The following is a 13849-nucleotide window of genomic DNA, read 5'->3' as shown; positions in this document are numbered from 1 at the left end:
ACAACATCGCTTACTTTCACCTCTGGGAAAGCTTTGGAATACGCTTTCAGATCAGATTAGACTGTAATTGTAGTCTTACGCAAAAAAGCTAGAAACACAACAACCCTAAGTGGAAAACTTTTTCACTCTAAGCAGGCTAAAGCTATCACTTTGTGCTGCTCTAATTAGTCTTCTCCTATAACATTCCACAAGGTTAGAACAACAAGAGATGGGAAACTTTGACCCGTCTTCACGCTCTGTTTTTTGTAGCACATCCTGCAGCTTTTCTACGAGCGATGGGTAAACATGGGTGGATCTGTGTTGATTTGGACAGGATTCATTTTGAATAATTCATATAATAGATTTTTTTTAAAACATACAAAGAACCTGGCCAGAACATTGGTGTGCTGCTTCTCATGACCCAACGGGGATCAATAATGGCTTCAAAAAAAACGATCTGATGGGATGCTGGAAAAGGCTGTTGTACTAAAAGGAGTTAGGCTATGACCGAAGCTATTCAAGCCTAAAGTACCATCATGATGCAAAACATGTTGCAGCTAGCACAGACGTCCCCAATGCCAACATCCTCAGTCCATGTTTTTTAACTGCATAAATGATCAGGAGTTCCTGAAACATATGACAACTGAATGGGACTAATAGCACTTTACACCAATCTGATGGTTTAATAACCTACCTTATGGATTAAGAGGAATAAATATCTTTGTTGTTGAGCTTATATTTCTGTTTATTCAATAGTTTTATAGCAACAAGGTGTTTTGTCAATAAATTTACCCCAAATAAAGTTTGCATTTTCGCCATTGTTTTTCTTGATCGGATAACCCTATTGCAATAATCTCATATGACCATACCCTCTATTTATTCTAACGCTTTTTTAAATAGTCTCTGAACAGAGTCCCAATAAATGTTCAAGAAGCTGTAAATTATCTCCTTTATTTGTTCACTTGCTCATGAGCTCACAGGCGTCCTGTTCTTGTCTCACCGACACAGAGAGCATCATTAAAGACAAAGAGTTTGAGGTGATGATGCAAATCGACTGCGAGGTTACCAACACCAGGATCCTCCACATCAGGTCCTCCAGCATCCCACCGCTGCTGCGGGTCAACCAGACGGACACGTTTTACCAGCACTCCCCGACCGACGGCAACCCTGCGCCTCCGGTCGGAGTACTGATGGGATCATCGTAACGTCATCCTAACCTCCAGTCGTCTTCGTAACTCCTCAGCGATTGGGGGAAAACCCAAGACAGCACCTCACTTTACGATTATTTTCAATAGAGGAGGATAAACTCTGTGTGGTCCCATAGATTTTATATTTGTGATTTTTAAAATGAAGGCATTTTTTTTCTGAATTGCACCATGTTGGAATAGATCAAAAGCTGAGAGCAGAGGCTGCCTCCTTGGGTGGCAACGCCGACTCCCCCCTTCAATCCCACACATCCAGATCAGGGTAATTGTTAGTCTGCAGGGAGCTGAGCGTTGAACTCTGAGTCACCCCATCATAGTCACACAAGTATTTCAGCTCCTAAAAGCTCTGTAACATTTTTCTCTGTTGTTTTTGACACGGTAATATTTAAAGACATTAAAAAAAAAAAAAAACCTATGATGTTGGTGTTTAGAGGCACAACAGGTTCAGTTTTTAATCTAACAGAATGTGCTGTTAAATTTTAATATTTTTTATTTGTAAAATGTTAAGATATAGCTATTGCATTCACAGCAGAGAAACATTCAGTAAACTCAGGAAGTTTGATTTTTTTTTTTTTTTTTTGCATTTTAATCTACCTGGCTTTAATTGAAATATGGGTGGATGTTTGCAACCATGATTAATTTAGTTCTTCATTTTTTTTTTTTTTTTTTGTCTTTGCACTGTCTCATGGTCATGAACAGATGCCTACTGTACATATTTATGTCTAAATATTATGTAACAGTACACATTCTTGGTTCCATGCGTCCTGCTCAGTTTTCTGTTTGTGTCAAAATTATTTTCTTTTTTTTCTATCCTTTGTGTTTGTTTTTTTTCCAAACTCATTTGTCCTAAATGATTTATTTTATTTAAGATTAACAGAGATCTAGAGAAACTACACATAATTGTATTTTTTGTCAGTTTATTTTAAAACCTAATTGAAAAGGGGAAAAGAACACTTTGACAAAATATTTGAAGACGTCCTCAGTTTTCATTTTGTTTTAAACTTGTATGATACCTTCGTTTGTTTTCTATTATCCAGGACCAGGTTTTGTATGGTGATATAAAATAAGCATATACCTATCCAAAAGTGTGTTTCTATTAGCAACTGATGGTTGCTTTTGATTAAAAAATTGCTCATAAAAGAGCACAACAAGTTTTCCTGTCATGCCTCTTTGTGTAGCGTTTTATATTATTTCTAAGATACAATCTCTTAAACATTTTTGGTTCACCCTCCAAAAATGTGAAATTATAAATTTCTGTCTTTTTATGTGTTTCAAATAAAATAAACACTGGATTTTCTTTAAAATATACTTGTGTGTATCTCTTGGATTATTTGCAAAAATCCCTTCACTGCTTTACTTTAAAATGTTATTTAAGTACATTCCTGTTCGCTTCTCCTAGAATGACTGTTTACATCCAGAGACTTTGCCCTAAATTACCAGTTTAAGCATTCATTTCTGCATTCTTTAACTACTTCCTGCCATTATTCCTTTATTCTGCGCTCCAGGTAAGTAATATTTCAAAGCTGCAATTAAAGCTACCTTTACATTCTCTGACTGCAGCAGAACAAAGGCTCATTCTTCTTTGGCAATTATGGGGGATTTATTAAAGAGAGAGGATGTTTTTTCTGACTTCTGGCATTCATTTCTGATGCAAAGAGAAAAACAATTTGCTCTTGTTTCAGAAAACTGAAACATTTTTTTGTTTTTCTGTTTCAAAGAGAAATCGTCTAAACTGCCACTTTTTTCTAGATTGTTGTAAGAAACATTACCTTATGAAATTATAGTTCTTGAGTTTCTACCTATTGCCATGTATCAACCACAGGGTTTATTGTACTTTCTTTGACAAACCAACAAAAAATTGTTGAAAAATAAAAAATTAACAAGTGTGGTATTTATGTTCACTCCCCTTGTATCTGATGCCTCTAAATAAAATATATCATAGGAAACCAATTAACTGTTAGTCATGAACTTGACCAATCTACACTCTATGTAAGATTGATAGGAAGAAAGTCATAAGAAGTCCCAGACGAGCTCAAAACTGAACTTTTACACTTAATTGCAAAAACACTGTGGGGTAAACACTGACGCACCATGCTGAATGTACTGCCCCTACAATAAGGCACACTGGTGGCAGCAGGGGTAGAGATTTTTTTCCTTCAGCAGTCTAAGATGCTTTCCATCTAATCTTAGGCGCAAATATGTAAAGCCATATGCCAAAAGATTTTCAGCTGTTACTGCAGCTAATGGTGGTTCTGCAAAACAATGACTCATGGAGATTGAATACACCATTCAGACCTATTAGCAAAAATGTAAAAAGTGACAGCCATGTTTTATGTCGCTCTTCTCAGGGGTTCCCACCCGAGGAGCCGTGGAAAACATGCAAGAGGTAACAACCTTGTAACAAAAGGCATAATGCAATGAATCGTGATACAATGATTGAAGGCGAACTTATTTTATTTTTATAAAATGTAAACTTTAATATGAACAATGTAAACACTAAGTATATATGTACATTTGGCTCAGTTGTGAAGCCAGTGTGGACTGATCTACAGTCCATTCAGAAATGACGAATCAAAGGACTGTTAAGGATCTACATAAGCAAACTTAATGTTGTATGTGACCTGGTGCCTATTGTCCCATGCGTACAAAACGCCTTCCTTCGGGTTATAGTCGATCTGTGTGGTGTACGTGTAGTTGTTGATGAAGGGCATTCTGGGAGTCATCTGAGTGTTTGTGTGCGTATCGAAGGCGTACTCCAGGTTGGCGTCCCTTTTGTTGTAGCTGTCCACAGCATACAAGACGCCACACACGACAAAGCAATTCCCAAAATTGTTCCTCCTGAGCCCGGTCCTCCAGGTGGTCTCGCTCTGCATGCTGAGGTCCGTGGGGTTCAGCCGACTCAGGATGACCACTTCCTGTAAGAAGCCCTCGTCATCCAGCGCTGGGTAGATGATCCACAGGCCGCTCTCGTCCACGGCAAAGTCGATGTACGAGTGACTGCGCCATTCCCATGGCGACGAAGACTCCTCAAACACGGCATCATGCAGCATAGTCCAGGCAGCCACGTAGCGAAGTCGCAGGTCGTACTTGATGATGTCCCGGGAGAAGGCACGGTTGTAGTAGAAGGCCCCGCCGTAGACCACGTGGCCTGTGCCGATCCAGTTGTAGGGGAGCTTGTAGGAGTTGGTGAAACGGCCTGGGATAATAGTTTTATTGAAAAAGACAGCGGACATAAAAAGTCAACCCACTCATGTTAGAATATCAGGGTTTTATGGAGTGAAATGATGAAACCAAGAATTTCAGAACTTTATCCTGCTTTAATGTTGCCTGTAACCTTTACAAGTTGATGTTGTAAGAGAGAAAATAATTCCAATCAGATTTACATTATGAGGGTTCTGCTCCGGCAGTTACTACTCTTCGAAAGTGTTGATAATTATCTGCACCAGTTCCAGCTGAAGAAAACCAGTCATAAAGCATGATGCTGCCACCACCATGCTTCCCTTGTGTTTGCATGGTGTTTGTTACGTCCACTGACTTCTTGGACGTAACAAGAAGTCAGTGGACTTCTTGTCACATCTGACATCCTGTCAGATGTGACAAGAAGTGCTTCCTGTCACATCTGGAAGCACTTCCTCCTTATCAGTGGACTCCATAAAAGCTTCGGTGTTGTTTCCCCCTGGGCATTTCTGTGACGTGGTGGACTCTCAACTGGGTACTCAGTGTTGTGGTAATTCTGCTTAGGTTTTATTGACATTTGAACTTTTGTATGCTAGAAATATTGTTTAGATGGGCAGATTAGTAAGGGTTCTCCACCATTTTCTTTTAACTCATTTCTTCCCCATTTTGTGGCCAGCCAGGGAGCTTAGGAAATGTAGTTTTTATTTTTGTTCAGATAAGAGTGATTTTGTTTTCAAGCTGGAAGGAGTGCACTGAAGTTTTCACTTCCCTTGTGTTTGTAAAGCTCAGGGCCAGAGAAAAATAAATAATTGAGATGTGGACTTCTTTTAGTTGTTGGCTTCACATTTAACTTGCAAGTTGTGTTACACTCTGTGCCCACCTAGACTCACTTAAAAGGGTAGCAACAGTGTTGTTTTGGTACTGCGCAGTGTTGATATTGCACCAAACACACCTTTGGGAATTAAAACCAAATCAGTTAAACTTGGACTTATTAGGGCTCATTTTCCGACTATTGCTAAATTTAATTGGGTTAATGTGCTTTTCTTAAAGAGAAAAGGATTCTGTATCAAGACATCAGTGACCACAATGTGAAGAATAGGGGAGCTTTTTGTACTACACTGTCAGTTCTTGCTAAAAATTAACACAGATCATTTAATGTTGCTCTGGACCTGTTGTCAAAATGTCTTGGAAGGACGACCAGTTCTTCGACAACTGCATTCAAGTGTTGCAAGAACTGGTAATAACCTTTTCAAGTCTCTGTGGAGAACATTTGAGTCACACTCCTTTAGATAATTATTTTTATTTCAGCGACAATGGATTGTTTTCGAGATTCAATGGCCAGTTTAAGGTCACAACACTGCAACTCAAAGTCTGCACTTTGACAAGGTCACTCCAAAGCGCTAGTCATTTTTATGGGGCTTGCTGGTGTGCCTAGGGTCTTTGGCCTGCAGCATAATCCAAATGCACTTGAGCTTAAGGTCACACAGAAAAATCTGGACATTCAGATTCAGCATTTTCTTGGTTCTACAGCAGAACAGGACAATCACACTACCACCACATTGTTTAAATGTATGAGGTTATCTTTTTTTTTTTATATCAGCTCAAAATTTCTGTCCTCAGCTCACATAGTACTTTCCCAAAAGTCTTAAGGATCCTCAAGATGATTGTCGACAAATGTGAGACAGGCTTTTGTCTTCTTCTTGGTGTAATTTTTTTTTTTATATACCTCTAATCTCTCCTCTTGAAGTCATTTTCCCTGCTCTTCTTAGTTCTAAATTGTGACAATTAAATAAGCCAAGTTGTGCCTACAGTGCTTTGGATGTTGTTCTGGATTTTTTGCGAGCCCCTTTATGAGTCTTTAATTGGTTCTTGGAGTAATTCTGGAAGGCCAGTCATTCCTGCAAAGGTGCACAACTGTTCAGTGTTTTTGTGGATGATATCTCTCACTATGGTATGGTGGAATCCCAAAGATTTAGTTGCTCAGCTGTTCTATTGTTAGATTAGGGCATGATGTGTAATTTTTTTTCCGGGTTAACCGGAGACACGGATTGGGAGGTGGAACATTAGTTAGTGTGAGTTTTAAAGTGGGGATTATTTCTTAATACAGCCATGTTGCCTGTTATAAACAGATGTGCGCAATTATGCAATCATGTTATTTTATTTTTGTTTTTCAATCAAGTTGTAAAGGGCTTTCGGACAAATTAAAGGTAGTAAAGGCAATACATAGATTGATTGTGGTCTCTTTTTCTTCACCACAAAAACATAGCATTTTAACTGGGGTGTACCGACTTTTTATAGCCACTGAGTGACACCCATTGAAGAAAAATTAGACTACCGTTATTGCCAAACCGGTGGCTCTTACCTTGTTTGAAAACCTCCAGATTGTGGAACTCCAGGAGATTATTCCCATAATGGAAGTTTGTCACATAGATTTTGTCATCATTGGACTTGGGGTCCTTCATCCAAGCTCCCTCGGGTCTGCCATAGTTGTTGTGAGTAACTGGCTCAGCGATACTTGCCAAAGTGTCTTTACACTCCCCTGTGAAAAACACCCAGAGAGAGGGTAAACATGAGGATTTTAGGGCCAGGATTGCCAAGGAGTCTGAAATTAATTAGGGGATTTTTGGTTTTAACAGCATGATTTAGACAAAGGTTCCCACAAGCAAACAGAGCTTAGCCTAGTTTGTGAATTTTCTGAAAGAAATTTCCATTTGTTTTTCTCCAAATGAGAAACATTAGGCTGAGTTAGTGCTTTTAATGTGGATAAATAGAAATCCACAGCACATTTAGTTTTGCTGGCTAACTCCTAGTAAACACTGGTGTTTTTACCGTTCAGGCACATTACAGGTGAGTAAAAGTACAAGATCATTTTCGTTTACCAGCTTTGCTTGAAGATGACTCCTTCTGGCTTTTCACTGGTTCCTGTGCCTCGAGGTCATCTGCCATCACATCTTCTTCTTCCCAGTTAAATTTGTATTTCCTTTTGGTCGGGGCGGCCTGCTCGGGAGTAGTGATGACTTTGGGGAAGGTGGGTACAGCTGCGGTGGTGGGCGGAGCATTGTCACCAGGTGTATAGGGGTCTGAGGTCTGAGGGGGAGGAGTTATCACATGCAGGGTTGAAGCATCAGTCTGGGTTGAGGTGGGATATAATGCAGGATGAACAGGAGGTGAAGATGGAGGGGGAATAGATGAGGCATATATAGGGGCAGTTGTTTGAGTCTCTGTTGTAGCGTTCAGATCGGAAGTCGTCTTTGTTTGATCTTTGAACTCAAAGCTGGTGGATTCCATCTCCGTGATGGGATGATATCCTTCGGTTGAAGGTTGTCCGATGTCTTTAATGTCTTCCCTGACAGAGGTTTGGGTTGTGATCACTGTATTTTGATTGGTTGTTTCTGCAGGAATGATAGTTGAAGCAGCTCCTGTGGCTACCGTACCAGGAATTGTCCAAGGTGTGACGCTCCGATCCGTTTGAGATTCTGTGGTCTTGATCGGTGAAGGTTGTGTTGCACCGGTTGCTCTGGCTGTTACGCTTCTCACTGTGGATGCCTCTTCAGACACATCCAAGGACTTGCTCCCTCTATCACTGATAATCTCATTATGAGTCTCTGAGATGGGCTTCGTTTCCTTTAGTTTTAGAGGTGGGCTCATCTTATTGGCATCGTGTGCAGGATCCGTCGTCTTCGGCCGGAATGACCTCAGCCAAGTTCGGGTCCTGGGCCGAGGCTCTCGATGAAGAAGGAGATTCTCTTCAATGAAGAAGTTGACCGGGCCTTCTCCGCTGAACTCATGATATTCAAATACTAAAGACAGTAAAATATTCCATTAAAGAAAGCACATTCATCAAAATTATTTGTCTCAATTGTGCAACATAAACTTTCTAAAGCAGTGGTCTTAAACTGCTTTCCTCGAGGTCCAAAGTTGAGGAAAGCAGTGCAGGGAAGCTGCACAAAGCTCTGCTAATGAGCTAATAAAGTAGCTATAACTTGCTATATTGGCTAGTATAAATACAATATGAGATATAGGCATTCTGTGAAGGCCTCAGAGGTTAGAACATTTAACCAAAAAAGGTTTGGGATAAAGTTGGTAACAGAAACAAATTTAAAAGCAGGGTTACACTTTAAACCAGCATCCCCAGCCAAGAGCATCTCACAGACCTGCAGCATCTCAGAATGGAAACGGTATGGTAAAACAGCAAAGCCACAAGAAGACCATAAATCAAAGGAGTCAAAAAGCACATGGTAACCATGGAGAAGGTGCACTGAGCCACAGCTCAAGTGGGAGAATCACCATTAACTTTGAATTCCCCCCAAAAAAGCACCATTGAAATTAAATCTGTTGTTGAAGAAAAACTATAGTCTCATTAGCAGTTTGACCCAAGCTATGTTAGGCATTGAGCAACATGGCAGAAGATGCTATGATAACTGATCATTTTGGTTAACGCGTGCAGTAAAAACTAAACTGCACATCACCCCCAAAAAACACTGTTGTCAAGGTGAAACATGATGGTGGCTGCATCATGCTGAGGGAAGGATTTTCTGCCTGCTGTTGCTGTCTACATGGTACTAAATGTCCTGGAAGGAAACCTGGTATACGCTGCAAAAGACTTGTGACCAAAATCAAATTGAGAACTTGTGATGAAACTACTAACAAGTAAAATTCACCAGTGCCTCAAAACCAACAAAAAATAAAAATAAAAATGAGGTTCTACAAAATACTAACTCATCCAACTTCACAATTATTCAATACTTTTTGTTGCTGTGTCACATAAAATCCTCCTTTAACACATGACAAGTTAGGGTATGAAGATTTTATTAAGGTACTGCATGTTCTTCCTTGTCCTCTTTTTAATCCTAAGTAACTCATCAACATGCAAACTTTTGCCAGTGATTTAATCGAAATGTATCCAGTTAAAGGTAATTGATATTTAAAATGAAAACGCACAGTTCTCCCCAGGCTCTCCGTCATCCGCCACCATGGGGTCTGGCTCCATAGGGTCAGGCTCAGATTTATAAAACGTCATCCCCCTGATGATCATTCCGTTTGATCCAGGCTTCGATGCCTGGGAATCCTCCATGGCGTTGAGGGATTTCACCTCAGTGATCTGACCAGAGCCGTCCGGCTGCAGGCTGGGTGGATGTTCCCCAGTAAACTTCCCTTCAGGTTTTTCCTGTTGATAATAGAAAAAAATGATGCTAATACATATATTTGCCTGTGGACTCTGCCAATGACGAATGGTTTTTAGAGGTAATGTGACTCATAAACATGAGTCATAATCAATAAGGAGGTCTGTGCTGCAGCTAGAGTCTGCTTTAAATTTATTTTTACAGGAAAGTAGTTGTTCACTTTATTCTAGCTTTATTTTTTTTATACAATTATTTAGAACATGATGTCTAATTTCCATTTCATTTCTCATTGACCCACATAATAAAAACACATGTGGAGCCCAGGATGTGCAGATGGTTGGACTCCTTACTTTACATGAAAGCTAAAAGCTGGAAGGGATCAGCTCCATCAGAGAAAGCTGCTGATCAGGGATCTGCTTTTCTTCACACCTCTTTAAATATTTCATTGATCTCAGTGAGTGTTTTACACATTTGTTTTGCCTAACAATGATTTTATGACTAAATCATTGATCTTTACAAGTAATTTAATTGTCTTATGGGTTTGAAAGCTTGTTACGTTTGAAGTACTACAAAGTAAACAGATGCAGTTTTCTGAACGGATAGTGAAAAGGGTTTTGGTTTTAAAATGCTGCAGTGCTTCAGTTTGGTTTGTATGTGCACTTTCAGCTTTTACAGTTTGAAAGCTTTACTATGTTAAAAGCTTTCAAACCACTGATAAACATCTGTTTGTAAAATTTCATGAGTAGTTTTAGCTATTTCTTGCACATTTAAGTCACCATTTTATAATTAAAACATTTGACTTGATTAAGTAAGCAAATGAAATGTTGCCTAAAAATAAAAGCAAGTTTCAAAAAAATACTTTTCTTTAGTTCGTAATAGAAATTTAAATTGTCCTTTTACTCTAATTACATGCAAATGAACTACAAGTAGCTTAGTCATTACAATGACGCCACAGTTACTATGTTAATCCTGATCAAGGGTGCCAAACTTTGCCTCTCACCTGTGGGTACCGATAAGCTGCTGCCTCAGCGACATCGCCGGCTCTCCTCCAGTCCTGATGAGGATGAGGAAGAGGAGTAGGTGGCCTTTCAGTTACGTTCGTCTTCAGAAGAGGACTCTCCTGAGGCGGCACTTTGCCAACAGTGCGGTTCAGAGACACTGCCTGGAAGATAAGAACCAGAACATGTATGTAGGTTTTAGAGCATGTAGAACAAGATGTTAATTGATCAAAGTTGAAGAGAAGTTGGATCAAACTGCTTTCTGACTTGCATCTTTGCCGGGTGTTTCACTGTGCATTTTTCTACCTGTAGTCCAGAAGGTAAGATTACTTTTTATATCGACGCTGAGCATCAAAAGTTCTCTACTTAAACTACTAATATGAATCCAAACCCCGACCAGTCTTGAAACATCACCAAATATTCTTTGATAAACATAGGATGGGTCTTTTGTGTTTTTTATCTTAACAGCTTTGCTGTTAAGTTAAGGGCTTAGCGTAAAAGCTAAGCCTTGTTACTTTTGGAGTAATTGTGGTTGACCAACCTATCATTGACCATTGTCCCAGGTTTTCTCTGTTTAGAGATATTGAGTCACTGTGGTTCACTGAAAACCCAAAACCTTAGAAATGAATTTGTAACTTTTTCAAGATGGATGTCGACCTGCAGCTTTCTTCGTTCTACCTGTTTTTGAATTTCTTCAAACTGGGGCATAATGTGTTGTCTTTTGAGATCTTTTAGCTTATCTCTTGTTATCTGACAAATTTGAATTAGTTTGATAATTTATGTGTGTCTGAAAAAAGAAGGAAAACAAACACATCTGTAAGACCTCATGATAGCATTCATTCTCAAATAAAGAAAAAATTAAATAAAAAATATCACCTACTAAATCAAAAACGTAAAAATAGTGACACAAGGCATAAAATCTTTTAACTCTTTATTGCAGGCATTTCATCCACTGTACAACTATTTTTTATTAGACATGTAATAGTTGATTGTAACTATGCCCTTCCATAGAGTCACTGAGAAGTCCCTGAATAACGTTTCATTTATGATGTTTGTAAAACTGATCCAGTGTGTAACACAGCTTTAGCAGCTGGATTCCTTTCTTCAGACTAGCCGCACAAACCCTGCTTTTGATTTTGCAGCACCTGTTAGGGCGGGAATGATTTATGATCAACTGTATATTTAGTACGATGACTTGAGCACAGTCTCAGCTGCTCCTCCTCTATTTTAGCTGAAAAAACTTGTCATCACAGTAGTGAATGCTCAAAAGAGGCTGTCGTATAGATTTCGCTTTATTCTTTCTAACCTGGACCATGTCAGAAGAGAAACATCCAATGCATGCCATTTTGTGTTATTTTAATTGTCATTTTCCTCTTTGAGCTGAATTTAATAGAAAAAAAAAACTGAGTTAGAGGTTTTTACTTTTGCTTGATGAAAGTAGCAACACACTAGTTGGTCAATTTCTACACGACAAAAATGAAGGTCACTTCTATAGCGTGAATTATTGTCTATCCAAAATTCACAAAAGCTGCCTTTGCAGCCTGGAGTTGGTGTTGTGTTTATTTCCACTTGCATTTTATTTCGGCACCGATTTACCTGCACCTTCTCGATGTGTTCCACTCGTTGCAGAAGCTTGTTTGTCAGAGAGTGCAGCTTCAGTAGATCCATCCCGTAGAAGGAACCCTCCAGCAGCTCAAGGATGGTGGACAGCTGCAATGATCAAGGGATCTCCATCAAGACAGTGTAGCCATTCATAAAACAGCATGAATCCACTCTTGGGTTACATTAAGTCTTGTTATCCGTTCTTTGAGGTCTAGGACTCTCAGGAAATGAATAGGTAGCATAAAGATTTGCAGCAAGGTGTTTTGCAGTGCCTCTCAACAGCAACGGCATTCTTTGAGCTCACATTATTGTAGGGATTTAATGTGATGAAGGAAAACAAAACAAAAAAGGAATAATTGTGAAGAGGAGGGAAATCACGACTGGTTTTCACAATTTTTACAGGCGAAACTGAAAAGTGTGGCATGCATTTGTCTTCACCTCCTTTGCCTGAAACAAAATCCAGTGCAACCAATAGACAAAGAAAGCAAGTTTAATACCGGAAGAAAACCTGGAAGGGAGTTGCAAAAAGACTTGAAGTCTTGAGGTTCACATTCCAACAAGATGATCCTAAGCCAGAATGACAATTGAATGAGTTTGATTATGAAAGAATAGGTAGGTTTCTGAATGGCCCAGTCAAAGTCCATTTCTACATTTAATAGAAAGCAGTGATGAGGCCTGAAAAGTGACGTCCAAAGCTCGAGGCATTCTGACAGGAAGAATGGGCAACATTTCCAATCATAGATGGTTGGAAAAATGTGGATCAACAAAGTATTGACTTGGTGGTTCTGAATACAAAGACACGCCACACTTTTTAGGTTGGAAAAATAGCTTCCCCCCCCCCCCYKKYTTTTGTACATAAAATACAAATGCAAATCATTGCAACTTGTAGCTAAGCAGACAAATTAAAACATCTGAAGGGGGGGCTGTGCTTGGACAAGGTGCGCTCAAGTGAGATCCTGAACCTTGACATTTTCTTTTCCGGCTTCCCTGAGTTTTTTCAGCCTGAACTCTGCATCACAGGGGTTGACCGCCGACGGAGGCGCGATGCAGGCGCACTTGCACTCCGGTCCTGATGTGATTGTCTCCACGGTGTAGAAGTCCTGAACGGTGGCGCTTCCCTCTTCGATCCGCCGACAGGCGCTCCTGCTCAGGGGTCTGACAACACATTTACACCGACAGTCAGCGCCTTCCGAGAGGGCTTTCACTTTGTCATAATCACCCAGCAGCTATAAAGAGAAGAGGATGGATACATTTTTTTTTCTTCCCACCGCACTCAATTTAAAATTTTGCATGGATGATTGAGAATAAAACAAAATAATAATGCACCTACCTTAGATATTATGTCCTCTTGACCTTCCATTTCTTCTTGCAGCTCGTCCTCTGCGCTGCTCTTAAGCAGAGACGGATCAGAGACTTTTGGAACTGTACTTCTGCACTTAGGCGCAGCAGAGCTCCGAGAGGAAAAAGCGCAGCACACCGCGACAAAAACGCATAACCTATACATGCTGTGAGCGTCCCTGAACTCCAAAGAGAGCTATGCAGATGCAGGTGTACAAAGAGGCCACAGCATGAAACTCAAATTAAAGTAGAAAAAAACTATGCTAAGAATGAAAAAAAAAAATCATAATTATATAGATGAAAATAATTTCTGTGAATCGACATCAACAAACGCCATCAGCCATCCAGATTATTATTCCCCCTGCTAGGTCATCGTTTACAGACAGAATGAATGAAAGTTATGAGGTTGGAAAAAAAGGTGTACTCC

The 13849-nt window shown here is 39.7% G+C and overlaps 2 protein-coding genes across 4 annotated transcripts in view; one reads left to right on the top strand and one right to left on the bottom strand.

Annotated features, from left to right (window-relative positions):
• atf6 (activating transcription factor 6) overlaps positions 1-1595 on the top strand; it is a 29790-nt gene extending 28195 nt beyond the window's left edge. For both annotated transcript variants that reach the window (XM_008407006.2, XM_008407007.2), the window contains exon 16: positions 988-1595. In XM_008407006.2, the coding sequence (XP_008405228.1) occupies positions 988-1184 (197 nt within the window). In that variant the 3' untranslated portion in view covers positions 1185-1595. The remainder of the gene's footprint in view (positions 1-987) is intronic.
• Positions 1596-3620: 2025 nt separating this feature from the next.
• Positions 3621-13820, bottom strand: olfml2ba (olfactomedin-like 2Ba). Of its 2 annotated transcripts, none has more exons than XM_008407008.2 (8): positions 13415-13820; positions 13047-13310; positions 12079-12192; positions 10485-10646; positions 9303-9528; positions 7241-8161; positions 6724-6900; positions 3621-4380 (listed from the first exon to the last, which is right to left on the bottom strand). In XM_008407008.2, exons 1-8 carry the CDS (start codon positions 13586-13588, stop codon positions 3767-3769), a joined length of 2652 nt encoding a protein of 883 aa, XP_008405230.1. In that variant the 5' UTR covers positions 13589-13820; the 3' UTR covers positions 3621-3766. The 2 variants fall into 2 exon arrangements, with proteins under 2 accessions (XP_008405230.1, XP_008405232.1); XM_008407010.2 differs by having other exon boundaries at positions 12085-12192.
• Between the last annotated feature and the right edge of the window lie 29 nt (positions 13821-13849).

This window comes from Poecilia reticulata, linkage group LG4 (assembly GCF_000633615.1).
Source record: "Poecilia reticulata strain Guanapo linkage group LG4, Guppy_female_1.0+MT, whole genome shotgun sequence".
NCBI lineage: Eukaryota > Metazoa > Chordata > Actinopteri > Cyprinodontiformes > Poeciliidae > Poecilia > Poecilia reticulata.
The sequence above is the reverse complement of the archived record's forward strand: the minus strand, read 5'-3'. Positions and strand labels throughout refer to the sequence as shown.

Coding starts and splice junctions, on each gene's coding strand:
- olfml2ba (XM_008407008.2), bottom strand. CDS start 13,588: ATGTATAGGTTATGCGTTTTTGTCGCGGTGTGCTGCGCTTTTTCCTCT. Junction 12,193..13,046: donor CCGGAAAAGAAAATGTCAAG/GTTCAGGATCTC, acceptor TGATCATTGCAG/CTGTCCACCATCCTTGAGCT. Junction 6,901..7,240: donor GTCATCTTCAAGCAAAGCTG/GTAAACGAAAAT, acceptor TGTTTTTCACAG/GGGAGTGTAAAGACACTTTG.